The following is a 26234-nucleotide window of genomic DNA, read 5'->3' on the forward strand; positions in this document are numbered from 1 at the left end:
TCAGCAGTCCCTAGGGAGGGATTTAGCCTGAACGATGTTCAGTGAATTTCACAGGCTTTCCCCGTGCTTGGTGTGCTGGTTCCTGCTGGCACGAGGGGACCTGTGTAGTCCTCCCCATAACCTGTCCTTCACAGCCCCCTCATCACAGCTCCCTCCTCGTGTCCTCAAAGCCTCTTCTCCCTGCTCCAGCCAAGCTGACCTCACTGCTCTTGCTAACACCCTAACCCTGCTCCGAGTCGGGCACCCTACAGTTTCCTGGCCTATAACACTTTCCATATGGCCTGCTGGGTCCCTGGCTTGCTTCATGGCGCAAGTGTCACCTTCTCCATGAGATTTAGTTGGTCAGCCCCTTCTGAGTGCCTCCCCACCCCCAGGGTTGCCACCAATCCCAGAGTCATCCTCACCCTACCCCCAAGCCGCCTTCTAGACCAATTAATCACTGCCTCTGCTAGAATAGAGGTTCCGTGAGAACAGAATTTGTCTTTTTCTTGCTGTTTCTCATTTGGAAACAAATTAAGGAACTTGTGGGTCGGAATCGGGGACCCATTTCACAGAAAACTGGAAAACCTGGCCGCAGATAAACGACGACCGACCGAGCCTTGATTAGAGTGGGCGGTGGGAGGAGCCCCGCTGAGCCTGCGCGTCTCCCGGCTGTGCCCATTGACCCTGATTGCCCCGTCCCGGCCTAGGCCCCGGTCATGGCTGAAGTCCAGGGCCACAGCCGGCAAATCTAGGAAATTAAAGTCTCGTTTTTTTCATCAGCTAATAATGGTTCCATATCCAAGCACTTAACTAGGGCTACTACTTTTATCTTTAAATACTGGCTTTTTATAAAGTTATGCATTTTTCCCATGTGAGAACCGCAGGATATATATTGGTAACTATAAGTCATGCGGGGACGGGAGCGACTTTTCTAGAACGGTTAGTGCATCCTGCTTCGGTGTGGGCATGAGCGGCTAGGGAGGCCCCAGCCTCGAGTTCTTCCGCCGTTCAGGGGCTCCTCGCCAGCCTAGTGCGCGGCCGGGCCGCTAGGGCGCGTGAGCGCGCGGGGGCTGGAAACGCGGGGTCGGGGCGGACGTTTAGAAAGAACCACCAAGTGTTTCCCAAGCCTCCGCTCGTTTAATCGCGTGCGCGTCCTCCGCAGGAACTCGTGGGGTGAGGTAGGCACAGTCCCCCCGCGGCAGCCGGGAACACCGAGGCCGCGCAGGCGCGAGCGCGCGGCGGCTGGTCGGGGATCATGGCCGCACTGTGCTCCGCGCTCAGGGTCAGGCTCGGGCAGGCGGCGCGCAGGCGAAGCAGGCCAGCGGCGCTCACGTTGCGGCAGAAGTCCACGTGCAGCGTCTGCAGCGCGCGCCCGTGCGCGGCCACGGCCGCCAGAGTGCGGTTGGTGACGCGCGCGCAGTTCTCGAGGCGCAGCGTGCGCAGGCGCGGGCAGCTGAGCAACAGGCGCGCCAGACAGTCGTCGGTGACGTGGCCGCAGCCCGAAAGCGTGACGGACGCCAGGTTGGGGCACCTGCAGGGAGAGCGCGGTGACACGGGGCCGAGGTGCGGCAGGACTCGAGTCCTCCCCTGGAGTCCGAAAGGCTAGGACCGCAGCCAGGGCCCCGTCCCCTGCGTCTGCTGGAGCCGTTATCTCGAGTCTCTGGGAGGGACAGCTGTGTCTTAGATCCTCCCCGGGGTTGGGAGCCGTGCGTGGCGGGGACTCTGGGGACGGAAGTCTCCTGGGGTAATGGCTGATGACTAAATGCCATAGTGTTGCATCTAGCTTTCAGCTCCATTACCTGAAGCCACTCCATCCCCAGGGTCTGCAGCCTGGAACCCAAGGCAGCTGGAGGCGGGCCCTGAAGTTGGTACACTCTGGGACGCTGCCGAGACTTCTCTGTAGTGTGGCTGGCATGGCTGAGCCAAAGTTTACTTCTGGGTGGTAGGGGGGTGTGGCAGTGTGTACCCATGCGCTTGTGAGGACTGAGGTCTGAGTGAGCAGGGCACCCCTGCAGGCAGACATAACCCACTTTCCTGGAGACCAGGAGGGCAGCCTGGGCCCTGCGGTCAAGGAGCCGAGTCTGGATTGCAGGAGCAGGTTCCTTTCCATACGACCGTCCCTTAGCACCTTGTCAGCTCTTCCCCCTTGTGCCCCGGCCGATGAAAGTAACTTAAAATATAACGGGCGTGGCACCATTTCCCACACCGAGCCCATGCCTCCTCCCTCAAGTCCATGGGCCTTGGGCACACTGGCACTCATCACCCCACCGCGTGCTACCCCAGTTTTGTAAATGAAGAGACTGGCTCCGGGTGGCTCAGGTGACTTCACTGGTAGATACTTCGTAGGCCAGATACTGCAACTCATGACCGTCAGGAAGGTGCGTCTAAGCCCTCAGCATATCGCCTGACGTGGCCCTGGAGTTTTAGATTGAGAATGTCTAAGGCAGAACAGGTGACTCTCTCCCGGCCCGACTGAGTTGACCCCTCTCCCGTGTACTGGGTATTACCGTGTCACTTCATCCTCTCACCCTGTGACACAAGACAATTTTCTGTTTGCAGAAAAAAGGTATGCGGTGAGTTCAAGTTTGAACAGTTGGTCTGGGGTCAGTTGTACAACTTCAGAGCTGGGAACTCAACTCCCTTGGCACTTTCTCTGACACTGGGGACCCGTGCTGGGCAGACCCTGTAACCTGACATCAAATCTTGCTGATTTGGGGGATTAAACCTAGCTATCTTCCAGCAACTTGGGGTTGTGACACTCCCCCTTCCATCCAGACCTTGCAGTCTGGGATTTTGAACCTAGTGAAACCTATCAAAATGGCCTGGCCTGATCTAGTCAGAGCCACTACAACAATCCAACTTGGGGAAAAGAGGTGAGAGGCAGGCCACTGTAATTATTTCCTCTTCTCCTGTGGTGAGCCGGCCAACAGTGGCTATTAACTTTGAGTGACAGCAGCTGGCAACCATTCAAGCTTGTTAGCGAGCACCGAGCACCGAGCTCTCTCTTCAACTGCTGGCAGAGCCATGTTGGCCAGAGCTGCCCAATGCAGGAAGGTGTGGCCAACCCATTTAGTGGGTCAGCCTGTGGGAGGAGTCAAAAGATCAAATAGGGGTTGTTTGCAGGGCATGAGTTGCTTTATCTCAAATTCAAATTTAACTGGTTGGTATGTCTCTTATCTGCTAAGAATCTGGTGGCCCCATACTGGGCACATCACACTCCTCTGACAGTTGCAATACTCCCCCGGGTACTATGCAAGGTAAGTAGTGTTCCTCACACTCACTCACTGCTACTCTGCAATAGGCTTTGGCTCAGCTCACCTGAGCACTTGGCTCTCCTTCCTCATCAGCAATTCTCAGGCCTTGGGGGGCTGCTTGGGCCAAATTAGAGGCCTGGGCCCACTGATGTCTCTGAAGTCTTTTCCCAGGGCCTGACCTTGAAAATTCAGGCTCAGCTGGACCTAACCAACCTTTCACGGCTGCCAGTGAAGACAGCTGCTCCAAGAACAGGGCCAGCTGAACCTCTCTGCTCCTTTGCCACAGAGGCAGATTCCAGAGCTGAGAGACTGAGAGTGAGCTGATTTTACCCAACTCTTGGGCACTGGTTGTCTGCCTTAGACTGAGTCTGAGCCATATTGCTCTTGGAAGTGTGCTTTCCTGACCCCCTGGAGCCAAGGCCAGCAAGGCCACACTGCTCAGGGGCAAGGTGGCCTACCTGTCACACACCTGCAGAAGGAAATCATTAACCAGGTTCTCATGCTGGCTGCAGACGCTCCTCTGGAAGGCACTCTTGAGCCAGTCCTCGATGCTGCACACCTGCACACGGCTGGAATGCCAGCAGATGGACAGGCTGCGCAATGCAGGGCCCAGCTGGAAGTTGTCCTTCTTGAGCTCTGCGAGGGAATGGAAGTGCAGCAGGGGCCAGAGGGTGGGGTCCTCAAACACCTCTCGGAGCTGGGCGCAGGTCCTGGAGAGGCTCTTCCTGCTGTCCTTGTCCAGGAAGGAGAAGAGGTGCAGCAGGCACTCCCGATTGAGCTGCGTTATGTGCATGGTGAGTGGCGGCCTCACGGAGTGTGGCCGGCAAGGGTCTGACCTGCCTCCTGCTCCCTCCCCAGATCACGACTGGTGGACATATATGGTTGAGGAATGGTGTTTATTTTTGGCTAACAACTGGTGCTGAAGCCGTCCGGGTAGGGAGGGCGGGTTTCAGCATCCAGACTTACAACGCAGACATCTGTGGTTCGGCTTATGTTCAGAGGGCCTGAAAGGCCTGGCAGAAGAGCAGCCCACTGAAGTTAAAGTTTCCTTAAAAGGTTTTTTTCTTTTTCCCTCTGAGCTGACAGTAGTGTTGCGCACAGGGCTCTTGGCTTTTCAAGGTGTTTTCACTGGAGGTGATTGGCCACAACAGCCCTCCTGGCCTGCCAGTCTCTCTCCCTGGCAAGGCAGTAGTGAATGTTAACTGTTAGATCTCAGTGTGTCCGTGTGGCTCCTTTGCTTGCCCTTGCTAGGAAGAGGCGAGTTCTATCCACTGAGCTAAGGGAGGTGACACATTCCGAGCTGTGAGTGGAATCCAAGGGTCACACTTCTTTTCTGTTACTTTATCTCAGGAGATTGATGGCTTCCAGTCAAGGCTGAGCTATCTTCAAATCCCAATGTCCTTACTGGGCAAAGGATTTCTTGGCCCAGATGGCACCATTTTTACCCTTAACTGTTTCATAGAAGATTCAGCAGAAGTGTTTTGTACACGAGCAGGCCAGTGTGGGGTATGTGTGTGTAAATTTGCATGGTTTCATTATCTGTCTCAGTATTTCCCAAAATGTGAGGATGGGCAGAGGCAGCTCTTTTTCAGTTTCTATTTTTGAATGCAAGAGAAGTGTAAATGACTTGGAGTAAACTGCAAGTCTGGTGGGTTTAGATGCATGCCCCTCCCAGCTGCCCTGCTGGGTAGGGTGGCAGTGTTAGTGTAGTGCATAGATGAGGGCAGGCACTGCTGTACTGCAGATCTGGAACTAATGAAGCTGCACTTAATGCAACACCATGAGAAACACAGGACAGCAGCAGCTTCCCCTGAAAGGACTTTTACAGAACCTCGTAATGGCCACCCACCTTTCCTCCTGCCGATGTAGGCTACAGGACCACCCTGCTACCTGCTCTTCTGCCGTTTCTTAGCTCTACTGGAACAACCCAGGAGTAACAGGAAAGAGGAGAGACCCTTAATACACTGTGCACCTAACAGTTCAGCTGCTGAAGCAGGACTAGGATATGATCACAGCAGAAGAGGGGTCCTGAGCAAAGTGATGTCCTTGGCATTGGATGGACTACTAGTCTTAATGGCAGATAAGCTTGGCACAACCACCCTTCATCTGGCGGCTACTGCCCAGTGGTGCCAGTCAGTCACATGTGTCCCCTTCCTCCTGTACTGTGGCATCTTCTCAGGGCTGCCCCTGGCCACAGGGGATTTATGTTCTGGCTGTGATACCAGCTCTTACCTGAGCCTTTCCAGAGCTTGAGCAAGAGCTGACTTCAGCAGTAGAAGGGTCGTGAGAGAGTTTAGGGACGTGAGGAGGTTACAGTGGGTAAAAGATACCTACATTAAACCAAAGGAGGGAAAGTCTGGCTCTAAGGAATCGCTGAGTAGGTTCCACAGCTGAGACACATGACACTCAAATCAGGGCCAGCACACGTGACTGGTTTAATTGCATTATCTGTCATCACTACACACTGAGTAGAATACAGTGGATAAGCATAGGTTTCTCCACCATGGAGAGAGACTTGTGTTGCCACAAACTGTTTGTCCCCACCTGTGTGGGAGGACTTGGAGTTTCCTGTTCCCAGGGGCTGATGGGACAGGGGATGCATGAGGCCCTGCCTGAGTATGAGCTCTGAGCAAAAAGCTGCATGCAGGCTAGAATGTGTGATGTGGAGAAAGCCTTAACACAGAAAGGCAAGCTTGTAAGAGGTGCAGCAGAAATAGGCACGTTTACATCGTGATGTTCAGACGCACAATGCAAATGGGTGTGGTCACTTTCTCAAAAAGTCCTCATGGTGCCACTCACACATTGTAAAGTAAAATCAAGCAATCAAACCACTACAAAAATTCCCAGAGATGATGCACTCCCTTGTATGCCAACAGCATTGCCTGCCTTAAAAATTGCTCTCCCCAACATAGCAGTCACACAGTCCACCCAGCAGTGCCGCTGTTTCCCCGATGTGACAGTGTCCGCTCCCGAGTCTACTGTGTACGTCATTACGTTGCCCATGGAGAGGCCAAGACCTAAGTGCCGCTGTCAAAGAGTCTCCCTTCTAAGCAGAGGAGCCTGGATTTGCAGGAGCTTGTTCAAGGTCAGATAAGACAGTCAGGCTTTGTTGTGTTAATCAAGGTTCTACTACATTAGAGCCAATCATGTGACTCTCAGTCTGCGGATCAAACCAGTAGAATAATAGAACTGCATATGCCTCTACCTCCTAACTCAGTTCCTTCATGTCTTCCCGAATGCTTAAAACACGATGCCACAGCTTGCTTTGTCTGCATGACAATTTAGACCAGTGTTGTGCAAGAGAACCCATGCCTTGTGGAAGTGCACCAGACTGCACTGTCCTGTACAATCCAGCACTGAGTCCAGCACTGGGACCATGACTACTGTGACTGAGGAATGTATTTTCAACGTAACCACATGTGGCCATTGTCCTGACAGGTTCAAGTTAGGTTTGTGTTCAAGTGCTGATCCAGTGTGTCATTTCTGCTGGAAAGGAATGCAGAATTTATCCAGCTGATATTAAAGTGGAACTGGGCCATGTCTGCTCCATCAACTTCACACTAACCAAGAAAAGCTACCAAACTTTTCCTTAAATAGAAAAAATAAGATTGCTACAAAGTCTGCATGAAGCACATCTTGTCCCTTTTGGAGGTGAACACAGAACAAGCCGTGCTGGAGTTCTGAACCCTGACTTGCAGGTTCCACTCCCTCCACCCCACGGTCAGTCACTGGCCTCCAGTACTTGCCATGAGTCGCCTTCTTTAAATGGGCCAAATTTCAGTTTGGGCTGAATCCAAACAGTGCTTCTACCTACTTTTGTGAACAATTTTTTTTAAGCTACTGAATTCAAGAATAGAAACTATTCCTGTTTAGAGACAAAAATACTTCCCCTGGCTCTGCTCTCAGGCAGGGAGCGAGTTAAAAACCAGACTAAAGATGACTCCACTTCTGTCTGGAAGGGGTGCCACAGCAACACCTGAAGTCGGGTGACTATCAACTCTGGAGGGTAACACCTCACCTCTGATGGGCAAACAGTCCACCTCACGGGACATACCTCTACCATGCAGCTAAATCACAGGGCTTTTCAAACACTCTCAGTGCTCCTGGCCTGTCTGCTCCAAGGACATACAGTAGAACAGAAACAAACAGCAATTCTGGAACTTGAGCACAGATGCGACAGAACTGACAGATTTATTTAACGCTGAGAAACAGAAGCCCAGAGACACAGGCAGTGGCAATGGCCTGGTCTACTGACCTTCAGCTACCACCTACAGTCAGAGGAATTCCTGAGCAGTCACTGTGAGACCAGTGGGCCACAGGTCCTGCGCACACAATCCTCATTGGAGTCCCTGACCTGGCCAGTAGCTATGAAAGGCAGCAGGTAGGGTGGCTCTCAGCATGTGCCTTGGTGACAACTGAAAACATTAATATAAAAAGTCAAACAGAACTAAGTCCTGGAAACTACATATAAAACTGAGTTATTACAACTAAAGCAGCCAATCCAAATGCCTGCCGAGGTTTTCTGGTGGAACAACAACAAAAATTAGTTGGTGCCCATACTGAGTAAGTCACTACCATCAACCAAACTAAACCCCAAACTGGAAATTGAAAAGTGCATAACGAAATTAACTCTTGGATCAAGTATTTATGGAAAGTTGGAAATGTTTGTCCGGTATAGTTGAATTGTGGTCAGAGGAGGTATTAAAGTTTATCTGATCCAGCTCTGGCCTGACGCTCCACATAGAACAGAATGTAGGCCTTTGCCTTCCCAACGGTCTCCTCATCAGTCACTGTTACAGTACTGTCGTTGAAGTGGAACCAGCGGCCTTCGTGAGCTGCATATGCTGTGTAATGTCCAGAACCGACCCTGTAAAGAAAGGGCAAAAGTTAAAAGACTAGAAGTAAAATGAACGAGTAAATAGGAAAAGGTCTGGGTGGTGGTGCACACCTTCAATTCCAGCACTTGGGATCTCTGAGTTTGGGGCCAGCCTGGTCTACACAGCAAGTTCTAGGGTAACACAGTGAGACCCAGTCTCAAATGATGATTCAAAAAACTACAGAAGTCACAAAAGGATCTTTGCAGCTGTGCAGTGCTAAAGGTATTAATAAGTAGAGTAATTAAAGAATAAATACTGGAAACCTCTAGTTTGAGATGGTTAGTTGAGCTCCTGTGTTTACCTTCCTCTAAACCCACAGACAAGGAATATATTGACAGTGGGAAACTAATACACCAACTGACCACAAAATGAGTTTCTAGAACACACAGCAGATGGCCCAGAGGCAACGCAGAAACTAGAGAGCTGTAGAGAGCCTCGTAAGTATATGTGGAAACCTCTGGAAAACATGCAAAACTGATGACAGAGTTCTTGTCAGAAAGAGGGGGCAACACCCCAGCTCAGCAGTAAGAAAGCCTCCTGTGACTGCCCTGTCAGCACGGACCCGGTGAGCAGAGCAGGTACAGACCGCCATGGCTGCCCCAAGGGCCTGAGCAGTCCTGCTTTCCCACGCACTAGGGGAAGATCCAGCTTTAGAAGAGTGCAAAAAGGGAGACGTGAGACAGTCACGGGGATCCCACGCAGCAGAAGGCCAGAGAGAAGCCAGAACTCTCCATGCCAACACTGACAGGAAGACGTTGCAAGCATAAAACAGGAGTTGGATGTTAGAAAAGGACAATTGCCGGCTACAAAACTCTGACGGTGCACTGGCAGCACAGTGTTCGGGGCAGGAAGGACCAAACAGATTCCAGGAGGGAAAAGAGAATGAGGCTGAATATACAATACTTCCATTAGTAAAGACCCGACAAGTGTCCCTGTTTATGTTTAAGAAAAGCAACGGGGTGCTTATAAAAACCAGTGGGCTCAGCCTCCCCACTGTGACAGTCAGTGGAACAGTATCCACACAGAGAGAGGGAAAGGATCTGTGATAAAAAAGTCATTATTCTCTATCAGACCAGAAATCAGAAAGGTAAACCCCAAGTACAAACCAAGCCTCCAGGACAAACCCAAAAACCAGACTTACTCCACAAAACTAAAAGTCAATCTTTAAAGTAGACGACCTGGTAAGTTATGGCAAAGGCTGCCAGTCTGTAGTGGTGTGGAGTAGAGGATGGACTGCTCCTCCCAGTTCTGCTTTTGTAGGGCTTTCATGCTTCACAGCCAGTCTTCTCAGGAGTGTTCCACAAAGGAGCACTCTGTACCCTTTAATGACTCTGCACCCATTTTTAGGGAGTACAGGGAAAATCAGTGAGTGACTAGAAATTGCAGCCATCTTCTGTGGCTACCAAGTACTCCCAACTCCAAGAAGCTGGCCACTTACCCAGAGCCATGGTGCACCACCACAGCAGCAAGGTCGTACAGGCAACTCTCTGGGCCACTGTTCTCTGGCTACAGAACACAGGAGAGGTACCGGAGAGCTGAGTTAGGAGCAGTGGTCAATGACAGCCCAGGGCCTGCCTCCCTGCCAAGACTTCCTCTCCCAGCTGCCTTACCTCTAGTAGGTAGCACTTCATGTCCAGGCCTCTCAGCGGGAATTCTACGTACGTGTCAACTTTGTTTCTTAAATACGCTGTCCAGTGAAACCTTTTCAAGTGCAAGCACAGCACCTGGTGACAGATCAGGACAAAGACTGAGAACAACCCCAGCTGACTCGCCTTTCGGTACTGCCCAGCTCTGCTGGCTCAGTCCAGCACGCCCAGTTTTCTTCTGACTTGATACTCTGACTGCAAACCTTCCAGACCAGGCGGAACTGTTCACAGAGTTTACAGTTCATCGAACTCTCCCCGGGCATCTTCATGAAAAGACCCTAACTGAAACACATCACTGACCTTGGGAAGTTTCTGAATCCAAAACTTTTTGGTGGACTTCTGTTTCTTTTTGCACTTGTGGCACATATACAGCTCTGTCTCGTCAAGTTCCTCCAGGTCGGTGAAGCTTCGGAGACAATCTGCAGTAAGTGGTTTTGACAGCATTAAGATGAGCTGGCTCTTCTAGAGGCAGTGCACTTGGGGGAAGACTAACTTGAAGCAAAACGACCCAGGTTCCAAGTTCTAGAACTTGAAAAAAAGTGAACCATCCCCAGGATCAAGCTAGAAACAGGAGATGTTTGCTGGGAAGAAAGACCAGGCTTAAAATACCTAGCTACTTCACACTTTTCATGAGTTCATCTGTAAATGCTAATAAAGATGGATTCCTGGTGAAATCAACACTCTAATAGAGACCCAAGCACATAAAGTCAGATTTAGCTCAAACATTCCAGTCTTAGAGCTAATCTAAATCCCTGTCCAGAGCCCCCTAGATAAGGCATGGCTACGTTATACTCTTTTAAAAGGTTTTAATTGTTTAATCTGGAGTTGGTAAACTGTGGTCCTAAGCCAGATCATCGAGCGACCTGGCTCTGTTTGCACGTGGTCTGGCTGCTTTTATGCTGCAAGAGCAGAGATGGGAAGGCCTCTGTGCTCACTGGGCCTGTACAGGAAATCTTTCTGGACTCCTGCTGCAGTTAGTAGCTTGGAAATCTGTTGAAGATACATGTTACTGCGTGGAAAAATACAAATGCCTGTGTACCCAACTCTCAGGGCAAGAGACTGACTCTGTCTAGCACCTGAGAAGCCAGAGTCTGTGCACACAGCATCTGCTAGAGCCATGGGGTGGATACCTATGCAGCTGTGGGCCAGTACTAGGTCAGACACTTCTTCGGCCTCTCCCTGATTGTGACCCTTGGCTGTGGTGTTCATTTCTTTGCTTGTCTTTGTATTATAGACTGTAAAACAGTGAATTAACTTGGTAAGATGAGTCGCACGCAGAACCTAGATAGGCAAGGAAAGGCAATGATGTCACTGTTCTCAAGAGTTTCAGGTCAGAGTCAGCCTTGGCCTCCCTGATGCAGTGCCAAAAAGTGTCCCTTTGGGAAATCAGACAGTGCAAAGTCTAGCAGAGCTTAGTGTGGCCTGTACTTGATGGGCCCCCAAGAGTCGTGAGGCCCACGCATCTACGGCAGATTTTGCTCATGATTCTAATACCTTCTAGGCATATCTCAGCGCAATTTCCACTCCTTCCTTTAAACCTTCCTCAGGCTGCATTTCCTTCCTCAGCTTGATCCTGATAGATCCCATTATCCCAGTGGTCCCCAGAGAAGACATACTGTTTCAGCCTTACCCTTCCTAGAGCAAGCCTCTGCTACTAGACCTGAATTTGTAAACACAGGGTTCTGTCTCTTCAGGGGCCTCCCAAGTGCCGTATCTCTATAGCTCTAGAGATCACTGGCTACAATGCAGACTGGCTGGCACTGTGACTCCCTTTAGACTGGTCCTATGATGCTCTTAGAGTTTTGAAGCTAACCGTGGGTGTTTTTATCAACCAGTGTGTACTGCATCATGTAAAAAGCTGGCTGTGGTAGGGTTTGGGGGACATGGGAGAAAGGACATAGAATGAGGAAAGAAAAGCGGTTTCCTTTATTCAGAATCACTGTCTAACACCCAGACTAGAAGAGAGCTCAGTGTGATAAGAGCCCGTATGAAAAACTTCAGGGTGAAATCCCACCCCAGTACAAAACCGAAATAAGCCAAGGACCCCGTCCATGTTTGCCACATCTGTTCAACGTGGCCCTGAAAGTTTCAGCCAGAGCAATGAGCAAGAAAAATAAATAAGACAATCTCAAATGGAAAGGGAAAATTAAAATCTGCAAATAGGATGGTCTTACATGTACAAAGTCCAAGAAGTTAAGGCGCACGGGCAGAAAGACACTGGCAGGATGTCACTTCCTTCCAAATCTCCCAGTCAATGCAGGTCCAACAGACCCCAGCAAGGGGTTTGTGAGTAACCACACTGACGGCCCACAGCATCCAGCACATCAGCACAAGGAGGAGAGCTGACCTCACCCAGCTGCCCAGAACCCCTGGAACTAGTCAACAAGATGGAACTGGTCCAAGACAGTCAACAGGATAGGGAGACCAGGAACAGCCCCCACAAGCAGTTCGTACTTGACAAAGAGCAAAGGCAGGAAGGATGGAGTTTGGGACAAACAGTACTGCTACATGTAGACCATGTAATGCCCAAATCTTTAACCATGGTAAATCAGGGTGACTGGCTAAAGGATGTCTCTGTTCTTCTGGGGTTTTATTGTCGTTTGGTCAGTTTTCATGTTTCTTTTTTAAAAAAAGTGTGTTTGTCTACCTGTGCATGCATGCACTCCTGAATATGGAGGCAGGAAGGACCACCTGAGATGTCATTCTCAGAAATGTCGCCCACCTCCTTTGAGAAAGGGTCACTGACTGACTGGCCACCAAGTTCTAGGGACCCCCCTTGTCTTCCCCCACACACACAGTGCTGCGATTACAAGCATGCCTGGCATCTTTACAGGGTTCTGGGCCTACCTGCAAAGCAAGTCCTTTACAGCCTTGTGGCTGTCAGCTAAACCATTGTGCTAGCTCAGAACATGCTTTTCTACACGAAGGAAGGACATCTTAAAATAAATACACACAGACACTGTTTAAGAGACAGCATACCCAGAGACAACCTATCTTTTGCTATCACTGAGTGGGCCTAAAGTACTAGTGTGGTAGTCCGTAGGAGCCCATATGGGAAGCAGACTGCATGGCCAATGAGCATCCATCCATAGACAGCACCCACATCTTGGTAGAGCTTCCATGTCTGCTCAACTACTGTTAAGGATGAGTAAGGTGCTGACAGTACTTTACTGCTTTCTAGGGGGAAATCTACACTTTTTGAATCTCAGGATTCTCATGTTTGAGGGCCTGTTTCTCAACTGGCAGTTTTCCATATGAAATTGTTCAAATAGCATCTCCATGGAGAGAAGGAAGTAAAACTGGTTTGTTTTAGTCATTAGATTATCTTTTATGTACTCTGCAAAGCTAATTTAGCAAACCAGTAAATGAAAAGTATATAGGGTACACATTTTACTGCCTTTAAAAATTATGTAATTATAGCCAGGCGGTGGTGACACAAGCCTTTAATCTTAGCACTTGGGAGGCAGAGGCAGGTGGATCTCTGTGAGTTCGAGACCAGCCCGGTCTACAGAGCGAGATCCAGGACAGGCACCAAAACTACACAGAGAAACCCTGTCTCGGAAGGGGGGGTAGGGGTGGGAGAATTAGGGAGGAAAATTGCAGTTCCATTTCTTCTTGGATCAAACTTCCTATTGGAAACACTAAAGAATTTCAATGCACATGAACCATACCTAATGGTGCAGGCTGTGATGGGACTGCTTAGGAGACCAAGGCAAGAGGATTAGAAATTGAAGGCCTGCTTGGGCTCACTCACTGTGAGTAAGTGGCTAACTTTATGTTCCAATATAAAACATACTAAAAGGTCTGCACAGAGCTCGGTGGTATGCTTCCCTAACTATGTGTAAGTACCTGGGTATAACCTCTAGTCTCACACATTTTTTTTTATCACATAAATTTCATCATTCTACATTCACATATAATCTCATAAGCCATTTTTACAACATTCTGTGCCTGTTCCTTCGGTCCAACTATTAATGTTAGCTTGGTATTCACCACATGACACCACCGAGCTGACAACCAGCAGTGCTTTAACCAAAGAGCTCTGGCCGAACACCCACCAAGACAGACTGGGCAGATGTTCTCAAGAGCTGCTTCCCACCTGCTGCTTGAGGTTGGCACTGTTACCTGATGGGTCCTGTGGGAATCACACCATGGATGTGAAGGAACTGCTCTAGCAAGTTCCAGAGCCAGGCGATTCCCAGGCCAGAGCCAGGGCTGTGCTTTGGAATGATGCCGCTTTGAGAACTGCCCATTGTCTGTCTGATCTGGTCCTGCTCACATTTTTGTATCAACAGCTGCTGTTTAGTACTTTTAGGACATTCCTACCCAATTTCTATCTTGCCTCTACTTGATTTCTTTAGCTTCTCGTAAGGAATGTCTGCCTACAGAGAAACTTTTGAACAAATTTAGGGAGTAATTCTGAAAAAACTGCTGTTACCATGCTGGGTCTTCACATGCGTAGCATGGTTGAGGCTCTTTTTTTCTTCTTCCTCTAGGTCATTTGTTACTTTTATGTAGCCCAGGCTACCCTCAAACTCAAAATCCTATCACTCTGGCTACAAGTAATGAGATTATCAGGATTCTCTGCCATACCCAGTGGTCCTGCTTATTTTTGTTTATTGTTGAATACTTCTTGAGTTTTTGCTGCTACTATGATAGGGAGTCTTTTGCTGTATTCAAAATGATTTTTTCCTCTATCTTTTTTATTTTGTGTGTATAGGTTTTTCTCTTCATGTAATGTGTACCATGTGTTTGCAGTACCCCCAAGAAGCCAGAAGAGGGCACTGGATGGCCTTGTAGGATTTGCCGTGAGCTCTGTGCTTCCTAGCCCATGAGATATTAAGTTATACCACAAGCTGCTTCTGTGCCCTTCCCACCAGGATGGACTGTAACCTCTTACACCATGAGTCAAAATAAACCCCTTCTCCTCTGTGCTGCTACCACAGCAATGAGAAAAGTAACACAGAGAAAAGTGTTACCAAGAAATGTTGTCTTTGTTGTGGTAAGTCTGACCTTTTTTGATTTGTGGGCCTTTAGAACTGGTTTGTAGAAAGAATATACAAGTTTGGAGCAGCTAGGTAGAGAAGCCCTAGAATTCTGTCAGCAGCATAATGGCCACTCTGGCAGGAGTGTGGAAGATCAGAACACCAACAGAAATGCAGACAGTAAAACAGGCTAATGAAGGTTCAAGGACTTTATTGGATTGGGCATTCAGGCTACAATCTGTAACATCTGCCTGTGTCCTGCTACCCTGAGTAAAGCTGAACTATGCTGTGGACTAGCTGATTTATTTGGTGGAGGAAATTTTAAAACAGTGTAGTATACAGGTTGTAGTATAGCTGTGGCTCACTGCTTTTGGCCAGATTTACAGAAAGGAAGAGCAAACATTAAGAACATATGCAGTTGATGAAGGGGGTATGTGAGCAGATTTGAAACTCTGAATGAAGTGGCCTGAACAAAGAGACTGTTGTTAAAAAGATTAATGCCATTAAGACAAATCTCATAGTAATGAGCCAGTGAGCTGGCTCGGCGAGTGAGTAAAGGCACTTGCTGCCAAGTCGGACAACCTGAGTATGATTGCTAGGACCCACCCGGTAAAGGAGGGAACAGATTTCTCCAAGTTGTCCTCTGACCTCCACATACACACAAATGTAATACAATTTAAATGTTTGCACTTTATGTTGGGACAATAGGATTTGTAATACGACAGTAGGGTCCTTGAGGGAAGACGTCACTGACAGAAGCCTCCAGGGCATAACATACAAATTCATTGGAAAGGAGAGGGCTTGAATAGTACAAGGTTAGAGTCTCTAGTAACACACAAATAGGACAACCTAGGGAAATGTCCAGGTCCAGCTCTGCAGGAGACTTGACACATGTACAAGACTTACAGGTGATCACACATTTCCATCTCTACATAATAAATTCAACATGCCCCTGAAAGTGGTTTAAAAGGGGGAGATGATCATTTTGAGTTCATATTTTTATTCAGTGAGGAGACTTTAGTTCCATTCTTCTGTATATGTGGATACAATTTTGTTATCAAAAGGCTTTCCTTTATCTTCTGTATGTTTTTTGCATCTTCATCAAAAAGTAGTTGGCTGTATCAACATGGACTAATTTCTAGGTTCTTTCAATGTCAGTCACATACTTTATTACTATACAGCCTTTGGTATTATGACTATTTCTAATGTGTTTAGAATTCATCAAACCTTTTTTCTATCACATATATTACAATAACTGCAAGGATTCTGTCCTTCATTTTGTTGCTATTCTGTATCATGTTTATTGGTTTGAGTATGTTGAACCATCCTTGCATCCCTAGGATGACTCCCACTTGGTTATGTTGTGGCTTTTTTACATTTTATTTGTGTACTACATTTTCTATTTTACAGAAACATTGGTATGCCAGCTCCTTTATATCACCACAGGAAGATACTGAGTGATGCTTTATGAAGACAGCTGGGCAGAATTCCTTCCATCTCCATTTGTTGTAGCTAACACATACTAATTGTACAGATCAATGGTTCACTGTGGTGATGCCCATCATGCCCATCATTTCTACTTTTAAGTTGTTGGTGTGTCTTCATTTTCAAGTGTGAGTAGGAACATGTGATCCATATCTGTGTCTAGCTTATTCACTTACCATGACATCCTCTGGTTCCACCCATTTCCCTGTAAAAGACAGATCTACCAGGCCAGTGTAATGGTGTCCAGAGACAGGAACATCAAGGAAGGTGTGGGCCTTCAATTACTGTTTCAAGCCCATTACTCATCTGTTTATACTTTGTGTTTCTTGGCTAAATTTTGGTAGGTTGTATGTGTTCAGGTATTTACCCATGTCTTGTATAGTTGTTCATAATTTCTTTGTATTTTTATGGTATCCATCCTCTCGGGTTTTTTATCTTTTCAAAAAGCTTTTCCATTTTCCTAGTAGTTTCAATTGTATTTCCAATTTGACCTTTATTCTGTCCATCTTTATGTATATATTTGTTGCATCGCCTCTATCAATATTACTTCTAATATGTTGTCATTATCATGTTTCTAGATGTTTTATTTCCTTCTGTCTTCAAGGTCATTTAAGAGCAAGTTGTTTCCCTTGTATATCCTCCTTGATTTACAGTTTTACTCTGTTGTGACTTCTTTGTTTTGAGACAGGATCTCACCACATAGCCCAGGCTGGCCTCAAATGTGAAATTTTCCTGGCTTCCCTAGTGCTGGGATTACAGGCATGGACCACCACACTGAGACTTCCATGTTTGACCTAGCATCTGATCTTTCCTAAAGAATACTGCATGTACTGAAAAGAACGTGTACTCTGCAGCTGCAATAAATATTCTGTAAATGTTCATTTGCTTCGTAGTATGGCTCAACTCAGATTTTCTGTCTGTCTGTCCACTAAGGAAGGTGAAGTATTGAAATTCCCAGGTATTATTATATTGGAGTATATTCTCCCTTTAAAAATAATAATATTGGGTGGGTCCATGTGAGGTATAGCTTCTGAGCCTATCCATTCCTTAGTATGATTTCTAGAGTTCTCCTGCTCCCTTAAAACACCAGTCCTCGCCGGGCGGTGGTGGCGCACGCCTTTAATCCCAGCACTCGGGAGGCAGAGGCAGGCGGATCTCTGTGAGTTCGAGGCCAGCCTGGTCTACAGCGTGAGATCCAGGAAAGGCACAAAGCTACACAGAGAAACCCTGTCTCGAAAAACCAAAAAAAAAAAAAAACACCAGTCCTCAAAATATACTTTTTCACCAGGCAGTGGTGGCACATGCCTTTAATCCCAGGACTCAGGAGGGCAGAGCCAGGCAGATCGCTGTGAGTTTGAGGCCAACCTGGTCTACAGAGTGAGTTCCAGAACAGTCAGGGTCTCTGACTTGAAAAACAACAACAAAAAGGTAAAAAGAGAAGAAACCTAAGTATTTACCCTTCGTTGACATACCATGTGGAGGTGTTCTTCCTACAGGATCTGGGAGTAGTAAGTACAACACAGTGTGAACCACACACAGATAAAAAGCTGCCCAGACTATGAGCTCTAACAGGAAAGCAACATTAAAATTCCCATACCTCGTAATGAGCAAACTGGCCCGCTTTCCTGGTTCTTAGAGCGCTTGCTTCTGAACTGACTTGGAATATCTAAAGAGAGATCTTAAAAGGAAAGAACCAGAGTTATTAAAGGCACTTGACTTCACTACAGATTTACCAAAAAACAAAACAACAACAAAACCCAGCAGCACATCCCCTTACCTAGGAATGGATCAAACTTCCTTGACTCTGTCCCACAGATGAGGCAGTTGACCTCATTCTGGAGAATTCCTCCAAATATTGCTGTGACAACAGTTGATGCTCCATTTCTAAAGAAACACCACATGGGAAACAGCTCATAAAAATCGCTCTTTTAGTTCTTAAAACATTAACCCTGGGAAAACAGATCTCGTGAGTGACTGCACATGTGATAGGTGTCAGCTTCACCATCAGAACACACCCATCAGAACGTAAGTGTGGCCTTGCGTCTTACTCTTTCACTGTAAGGCCTTGCTGAGTATACAGAATGTTCCAAACTACTTGATGTCATATCCTCAACCTGAGGAAATAAAGACATTTACTACAGCTTGAGTTAACAACCACTACAGGTAAGAAAAGGTGCTATGTACTAGTGCGCCCTTGTCAGAAGCACTAAAATTTCATAAAAACAGTGTAAATAAAAAGACACCACCTTACCAAGCAACGAGAAATTCAGCACCTGAATGCTCTAACATGGTTATTCCTCTGCTCCAGCTGCATGAGCACGGAGAGCGACAGGAAGAGCACCTGACTCCAAGACTTGCTAGACATGAAATCCTCACTCCAAACAGCACTTCGGGTGTTCACCATTATTTTATCAGCAAAAAGTCAGGCAACACCTTCGCTTGCTGGTATTTTTTCCCCATAAGTTTGTGTCTAGGTTCCAGACCTACCACAGGCTCAGGAAGAAGAAAGGGTACCTGGAGTAGCAAGTGTCCTGTATGTGGGTTCCATTCTGAGCACCCCTGTTTGTGAAGTGAGCGCTCAGAGCTGTGTATATATACTGCTGTTTCTGCTTTGCAGACCACGACGCTGAGACAGAGGGTTAGGACCCAGCTTAGGTCATGCAGCTGCTCTCCACATTAAGCCCTTTATTTAACCAAGACACTACCAATGGATATTGAGGTGGTTCAGTGTCTGCTCTCAGTAATAGTACTATAATGGCCAAGGGTCAGTGTGTACACTTTTAACCCAGCACTCAGGAGGCAGAGGCAGGCAGATCTCCAAGAGTTCAAAACCAACCTGATCTACATAGCTGTACAGAGATCCTGTCTGTAATAATATTACAACAAATACTTGTTTGTGAGCCTTGTACAATTACTTGAACCAGAAAATACCATTTTGCCTGCAGCAACCAGTTTCTCTTACACTGAGCAGAGATTTCTGCACCACACCACGTTAAACCTACTGCCATGATGGTAGACAAAAAACTATCCAAGCAACTTCACTACATGCAAAAGAAATGGATTTTAAAAGGCTGAAGGGACATTAGGAACTACAAGACATAACAACCATTTCAGGTTTTCCATTTATACCTGTGTCATAACCAAAGAACATACAAGTTCTATGAAAATGAGGAGCTACAATTGACCCTTGCATGCTAATGTACATATGCAAAGTTGCCTTTAATTGAAATGGAAACTGCTTCATTAAAAAGCTGTGCATTAAAACTCATTCCTCATAATCATTTCCTGGGAGAAATCAAGTTTCAGCCATCTGGTGGGCATGGCATTAAGATTAATAATTTCCCAAAAAAAAAAAAAAAAAAAAATAGCCGGGCGGTGGTGGCGCACGCCTTTAATCCCAGCACTCGGGAGGCAGAGCCAGGCGGATCTCTGTGAGTTCGAGGCCAGCCTGGGCTACCAAGTGAGTCCCAGGAAAGGCGCAAAGCTGCACAGAGAAACCCTGTCTCGAAAAACCAAAAAAAAAAAAAAAAAAAAAAAAGATTAATAATTTCCAAAGTGCTTACTGTTCTGTTGTATTAGTACTAACAACTGTCTGGGCATTTCCATCTCATTACCACCCCACTCCTAGCTTCCAGAAGTGCTTTTAACAAATATCTCTAGATCTTGAAACATCCTCCCATGAAATGAAGCAAATAAAGGGAAAGCTTTAGTATTTGATATATTTTTTCTTCTAACTTGCAATTGCTAGTCTTTAAATAGACTAATACTAAAATTATATCCCATGAAGATTATACAGTGCAATTCCACTGGAATGCCCCGGGCTCATAAGATACTAAGGACACATACGCTCTCATTTCATACAGGTTATCTTTGACAGAGCACAGATCAGTATTTTTATATATGAATATGCTATAATATACAAATTCTTATTTAACACTATTTTTAAGTTGGTGCTAGGACAACAAACAGCTTGACTGGATTTTAGGACTTCCTTTTCTACCCTGTGCTCTGACTGGAACTTCAGGGTCCTGGAGGAAGCTGGTAATTCACACCAGTCGCTCTTCAGTGACACTGCAGGATTGGAGGGTGAGTGCCAACGACCAGAAAGTACCAGTGTCTTCTAAGTCCCTCTCCTACATAAAGAATCCTCTATAAAGAATACTGACAACTGAAAAAAAAAGGGCCGAGCACGGTGCAGACTCAGGAAGCAGGCACACTCTGGAAGTCCCAGGCTAGCCAGGGCTACAGAGTAAAGCTCTGTCTTTAAAAATTGTAAATGACTAGAATCCATACTGAAATAAAAAAGACTTTCCTTCTCAGCAAAATAGCTGTTCTGATATCAGAGTATGTCTCAGGCTGTTAATATAAAGGAAACAAGACAAAAGGTTTTGTTCACAGTAAGGGACAAGAAAAAATTCAGAAAACTTACTAATTTCTCAGTTTTACTCAAAAAGAAAGAAATGCTTTTAGCAAACATTACTACTGTGTGTGCAAGAGACACTACTAGCTCAGTCTGGAATTGGACTCACAATCCAATGTTCTGAGATTACAGATCGGGTCCCTGCTCTCAGTAGTATTACATTATTCAGTATATCTGGTAGAAAACCTTTTAAATGCTAATTAAATCTCACCAAAAATAATGAGAACAACATCAAGATGTAAATGTAAATGCAAAAGCACATGGCAAGCGTGCGCGCGCGCACACACATACACAACACACACACACCAGCAGACATTTCTGAGTAGAGCAAAAGTAAGCTAAGTCTTACATGCAGCATTTGTTATTTGCAGACAGAGTAGAATTCTCCTGTAGAATTGCTGATCTGGAAACACCATTGAAGCCACCCTGAAGTTCCAAGTGTAGGTGATCCAAAAGGTAGCGCATGAATTCGTGGGCATCTTGCTGCTGATAACCCCTTGAAGTAAACAAAAACAGTATGTGGGAAGGCTCTCCCTGCCCATCAAACATCACGAAGGACTGCAGCCCCATGCTCACAAGCATGCCTCCGATTCCCACCCTCTGTCTCACCAGTTCTACACGTGACACATATTTCTCTTCATTTCAAAAACTATGGAATATTAAAGCTAATTGGATTTGCAGTGATTTTCACTGACCTCTCCACTTCAGAAATAAATTAAGGGACAAATTAGGGGAGGGGTGGCATATGACTTATCTAAAGTCCTACAAGAGAGTCCTAGAGACAGCACACAAATCTGTACCTCTTAAATGGACCCTGAAATTTCCCACCCTCCCATGGGTCCTCTCTAAAAGGACACAAATCTTTAACTTAACCTAACCTGAAAACCATGTCTAAGTTTCACTAAAAGAAGTAAGAAATTTAGAACACATATATGTTTAAGAACTCATTCTTCGACCTAAGAATTAGTTACTGGGCCTGGTAGGGAGATAGGTCAGTCAGTCTTTGCAAGCATGAGGACCTGAATGCAGTCCCCAGAACCCAAGTGAAACAGCATCACACAAGTGCCCGTCATTCCAGCACTGGTGAGGCAAGAAGCCCCACAAGAACCCCCTAGGGCTCCCCGGCCAGGTCAACCAGCCTAGCTCAATCAGCAAGCTCCTAATTCAGGGAGCCACCTCATCTCAAACAGAAAAGTAAAGAAAGGAGAGAAGTTAATTTTAAAAAACAGTTTAAATTTTTTAACTAATTTAAAAAATTGATTTAAGAGCCGGGCGGTGGTGGCGCACGCCTTTAATCCCAGCACTCGGGAGGCAGAGCCAGGCGGATCTCTGTGAGTTCGAGGCCAGTCTGGGCTACCAAGTGAGTTCCAGGAGAGGCGCAAAGCTACACAGAGAAACCCTGTCTCGAAAAACCAAAAAAAAAAAAAATAAAAAAAAATAAAAAAAAAATTGATTTAAAAAAGAAATACCGCCGGGCAGTGGTGGCGCACGCCTTTAATCCCAGCACTCGGGAGGCAGAGCCAGGCGGATCTCTGTGAGTTCGAGGCCAGCCTGGGCTACCAAGTGAGTTCCAGGAAAGGCGCAAAGCTACACAGAGAAACCCTGTCTCGAAAAACCAAAAAAAAAAAAAAAAAAAAGAAATACCAAGCTGGGTGATGGTGGCACATGCCTTTAAACCCAGCACTCAGGAAGCAGAGGTTAAGGCAGATCTCTGAGTTCAAGGCCAGCCTGGTCTACAGAGCGAGTTCCAGGACTTCCAGAGCTACAGAGAAACCCTATCTCAAACCAAAAAGACCAGATGTCAACCCTTGATCTCCGTAAGTGTGTACACACACACACAATGAGTTAGAGATATCTAATATTCTGTACTTCCGTCTTTTGAGCTAGAGAGCATGTTCTTTTGTTTTTTTTTTTTTTTTGTTTTGTTTTTTTTTGTTTTTTTTTTTGTTTTTCGAGACAGGGTTTCTCTGTGTAGCTTTGCACCTTTCCTGGAACTCGCTTTGGAGACCAGGCTGGCCTCGAACTCACAGAGATCCGCCTGCCTCTGCCTCCCGAGTGCTGGGATTAAAGGCGTGCGCCACCACCGCCCGGCGAGAGCATGTTCTTTTAAAAATGCATTGACTCATACACAATTATGCATCACCCTAAATTTAAATGCACATAACAACATACTCTCATATTACTTATTACATTATATTTGGGAGAGGAGACTTCATAGGATTCTTACACTAACCCAGATCAATGACTAGTGAACAACAATAAAGAGATCCAAATAAAAGAAACGATGATATATCAAATGTATTCTAAAACTATGACAGAAAAGTGTCCTATACACCTTTCACAATTAAGGATCTCCTTAAATGGTAAATTGTTCTGGGGACCTTTAAGATTCACTCTTTCAGACAAATTCTCTTTCAGTCATATAGTTTCCCTTAATACATATATATTTTCCCTTTCCTACAACTTACAAATTATGGGCAGTCTCCTAATTAATGGAACTTAAAAATCAGAAGTTACTTTATTCACTATAGCTTGCCTTAAAGTATAAAATTAGCAACTATCAATATATGTTCAAATACTTCTCAAGTTACTATAAATAAAACTGTCAAAAGTTCAGCTAGGCAGTAGCAGTGCACGCTTTTGATCCCAGCACTCAGGAGGCATAAGCAGGAGGGTCTCTGTAAGTTAGAGGCTAGCCTGGTCTACAGTTCCAGGACAGTCAGAGCTATACAGAAACCCTGTTTCGAAAACAAAAATCAAAACACAAAACAACTCTCAAATGTATAGTCCAAAGATACCCAAAGCTTACAGTTGGATATCTACATACAAAGGAAGGCTTTACACCAGTTCAGCACAGCATCCACCTGTTTTCATGACTCAAGGTAAGAGCAGGATTATCTGCAAGTCTACAAAAATTTCACTCTACCCCAAATAATCTAAGCCATATTTTTTCTAAAATATACCATGCAAGTCAACACCTTGCAACAATTTCATCATACTTATCCCTTTAAAAAACAAGCTGCTTAATGTATGTTAAAGAATTTCCCAATTACCCTATGATTCTCTAATACCATAAACATTCTCAACTTTCATGAGCTCACAAGTTTCTGTTTAAAAATTTGAAATTTGGGGTTGGGGATTTAGCTCAGTGGTAGAGCACTTGCCTAGCAAGCACAAGGCCCTGGGTTCGATCCTCAGCTCAAAAAAAACCCCTGAAATTTAGCAAAACTAATGTCTTTTTTTTCTGATTCTGAATTTAAAAATGCATTTACACTATATCCTTTAAGAAATACATAGATAAATCCGAGCACCTGGGAGGCCAAGGCAGGGAGACCTCAAGCTCAAAGGCAGCCTGTTCTATATAGTGAGCTCCAGGACAGCCAATGGCCATATAGTGATACCCTGTCTCAAATAAACCAAAAAAAGAAAGGAAAAATAAAAAAAGAAATATGACTGGGGAGTGGTTGTGCACACCTTTAATCCCATCACTCAGGAGGCAGAGGCAGGCAGATCCCTGAGTTTGAGGCCAGCCTGGTCTACAGAGTGAGTTCCAGGACCCTGTCTCAGAGAAGTAAAAGTAAGTGACTTATTTTATTTTGTGTATATGAACAGTCACATGCAAGTCTGGTGCCCACGGAAGCCAGAAGTAGTTGATGGATCCCCTGGAACGGAATTTACCAGCCATATGAGCATCACGTAGGTGTTGGGAATCAAAGCCATATCCTCTGCAAGAACAGGTGTTCTTAACCAATGAGCCATCTTTCCAGCACTCTATAATTAATTGATTTTATTTTAAAGACTTTCAGATTAGTCAATGAGTCTGTTTAAGTATTATTTAGTATCTTATTTTTTCAGTTGTCTCCCAGTTACATAATCCAGGTTCAGAATCCTCTTAAGCTACCTTAGATTTCTCTTGCTTTGTAATTGAGATAAATGGCATGCACATTGTACGTGTCAGGTGTCACCAGTAACTGCTTGTGAACTAATGAAGAAATGGGTTATGAAGACCCAAATGCAGTCTCCATGACAGACCAGAATGAAGAGAAAAGACTAAAGGAAATAACGAAGGTTCTTTACAGTCAAATTGTTAGACCTAAGATTATCCTCTTCTTTGATGCCTACAAAAAGACTATCAGAAAATCTCTCAAAGTGATGTGAGAAATCACACTGCACATACAGGATGCCTAACAGACCTGAAGTGTCCTTTCTAAATGGAAGAAGGCCAAGAAAGGACACACTGATGAAGCACAGTAGAGGGACAAGGGGTAAGGGTCTCTTCACAACAACTTGTGGCATATTAAGACACACATTTTGAAGACAAATGACTATTTTGATAAAGAATAACCAGACTAACTGTCATCAGTGAGGCGCCTGGTCAGGTTGGAAAGCAACACACTGAATAATGTATGTTATTATGTATTGGTCCTGCCTAAACAGAATAATCTACAAGATGGCTAAGACCAATGGGGGGTCAGAGCCAAGAGCAGCTAGGTTTGATGTGGCAGAGGACGCCTGTAATCCTGAGTCAGGAGGATCACCAAGTCCAGACCCCGCCTAGACAACCGAGTAATGACCTCATCTCAACAGAAAAAAAAACCAAAATAATTTTACACAAGTGGGGTCTGTATTCTCCCCAGCTACTCAGGAGAATGAGGCAGGAGGATCCTAAGTTTAGGTCAGCCTGGACAACCTAATGAGACTTTGTCTCAAACAAAAAAAAGCTGAGGATAGCTCAGTTGTAGAGCACTTACCTACTATGTGCAAGGCTCTAAGTCCAATTTCTAATACCACACATAAAAACAGGAGTAAAATAGCAGGTGTGCTGGGGAATATTATTTTAAGGTGTGTTACTTTTGTTTATGTTGCATTTGTTTAATTCTGTGAAGCTGTGTTACTGTGCCTGTCTAAAACACCTGATGGTCTAAAATCATTATACACAAGTGGGGTCTGTATTCTCCCCTGCTACTCGGGAGACTACACTGAAGTAGAGCTGCCATATTAGATGAGGAAACAGATGTTGTAGAGTATTATTTTAAGATGTGTTACATTTGTTTATGCTGTGGAACATTTGTTTAATCATGTAAAGCTGTGTTGCATTCTTTTATGTTTCTTTTGTTTAACTCTGTGAAGCTGTGTTACTGTGTTTGTCTAAAACACTTGATTGGTCTAATAAAGAAGTGAATGGCCAATGGCAAGGCAGGAGAAAGGATGGGTGGGACTGGCAGGCAGAAAGAATTAATAGAAGGAAAAATCTGGGCAAGAAAGATCAAAGAACGAAAGAGGAAGGAGGAGGACTCCAGGGACCAGCCACTCGGCTACACAGCCAGCCACAGAGTAGGAGTAAGATTTACGGAAGTAAGAGAATGGGAAAAGCCCAGAGGCAAAAGGTAGATGGGATAACTTAAGGAAAGCTGGCAAGAAACATGGCAAGCTAAGGCCAGACATTCATAATTAAGGATAAGCCTCTGTGTGTGATTTATTTGGGAGCTGAGTGGCGGGCCCCTCAAAGAGAAAAAGAGTAAAAACCCCCAAAACAGTTGTGGTGATGCACGCCTTTAATCCCAGCACTCAGAGGAGGCAGAAGC

The 26234-nt window shown here is 45.8% G+C and overlaps 2 protein-coding genes and 1 long non-coding RNA gene across 6 annotated transcripts in view; 1 reads left to right on the forward strand and 2 right to left on the reverse strand.

Annotated features, from left to right (window-relative positions):
• Nucleotides 1–1099: 1099 nt before the first annotated feature.
• Nucleotides 1100–5533, reverse strand: Fbxl22 (F-box and leucine rich repeat protein 22). The gene is made up of 2 exons (XM_052712908.1): nucleotides 3695–5533; nucleotides 1100–1513 (listed from the first exon to the last, which is right to left on the reverse strand). The coding sequence occupies exons 1-2, from the start codon at nucleotides 4027–4029 to the stop codon at nucleotides 1120–1122; spliced, it is 729 nt and encodes a 242-aa protein (XP_052568868.1). The 5' UTR covers nucleotides 4030–5533; the 3' UTR covers nucleotides 1100–1119.
• Nucleotides 3922–17108, forward strand: LOC128094504 (uncharacterized). The gene is made up of 2 exons (XR_008212980.1): nucleotides 3922–4030; nucleotides 14480–17108. It is a non-coding gene; the product is annotated as an uncharacterized LOC128094504 (long non-coding RNA).
• Nucleotides 7409–26234, reverse strand: part of Usp3 (ubiquitin specific peptidase 3) — a 77712-nt gene continuing 58886 nt past the window's right edge. For all 4 annotated transcript variants that reach the window (XM_052712882.1, XM_052712895.1, XM_052712901.1 and 1 more), the window contains 7 exons: nucleotides 20999–21145; nucleotides 18007–18113; nucleotides 17827–17907; nucleotides 10060–10178; nucleotides 9724–9837; nucleotides 9552–9619; nucleotides 7409–8103 (listed from right to left, as the gene is read on the reverse strand). In XM_052712882.1, the coding sequence (XP_052568842.1) occupies nucleotides 7938–8103; nucleotides 9552–9619; nucleotides 9724–9837; nucleotides 10060–10178; nucleotides 17827–17907; nucleotides 18007–18113; nucleotides 20999–21145 (802 nt within the window). In that variant the 3' untranslated portion in view covers nucleotides 7409–7937. The remainder of the gene's footprint in view (nucleotides 8104–9551; nucleotides 9620–9723; nucleotides 9838–10059; nucleotides 10179–17826; nucleotides 17908–18006; nucleotides 18114–20998; nucleotides 21146–26234) is intronic.

Source organism: Peromyscus californicus, unplaced genomic scaffold, assembly GCF_007827085.1.
Source record: "Peromyscus californicus insignis strain IS unplaced genomic scaffold, ASM782708v3 Scaffold_11__1_contigs__length_118956290, whole genome shotgun sequence".
Lineage (NCBI taxonomy): Eukaryota > Metazoa > Chordata > Mammalia > Rodentia > Cricetidae > Peromyscus > Peromyscus californicus.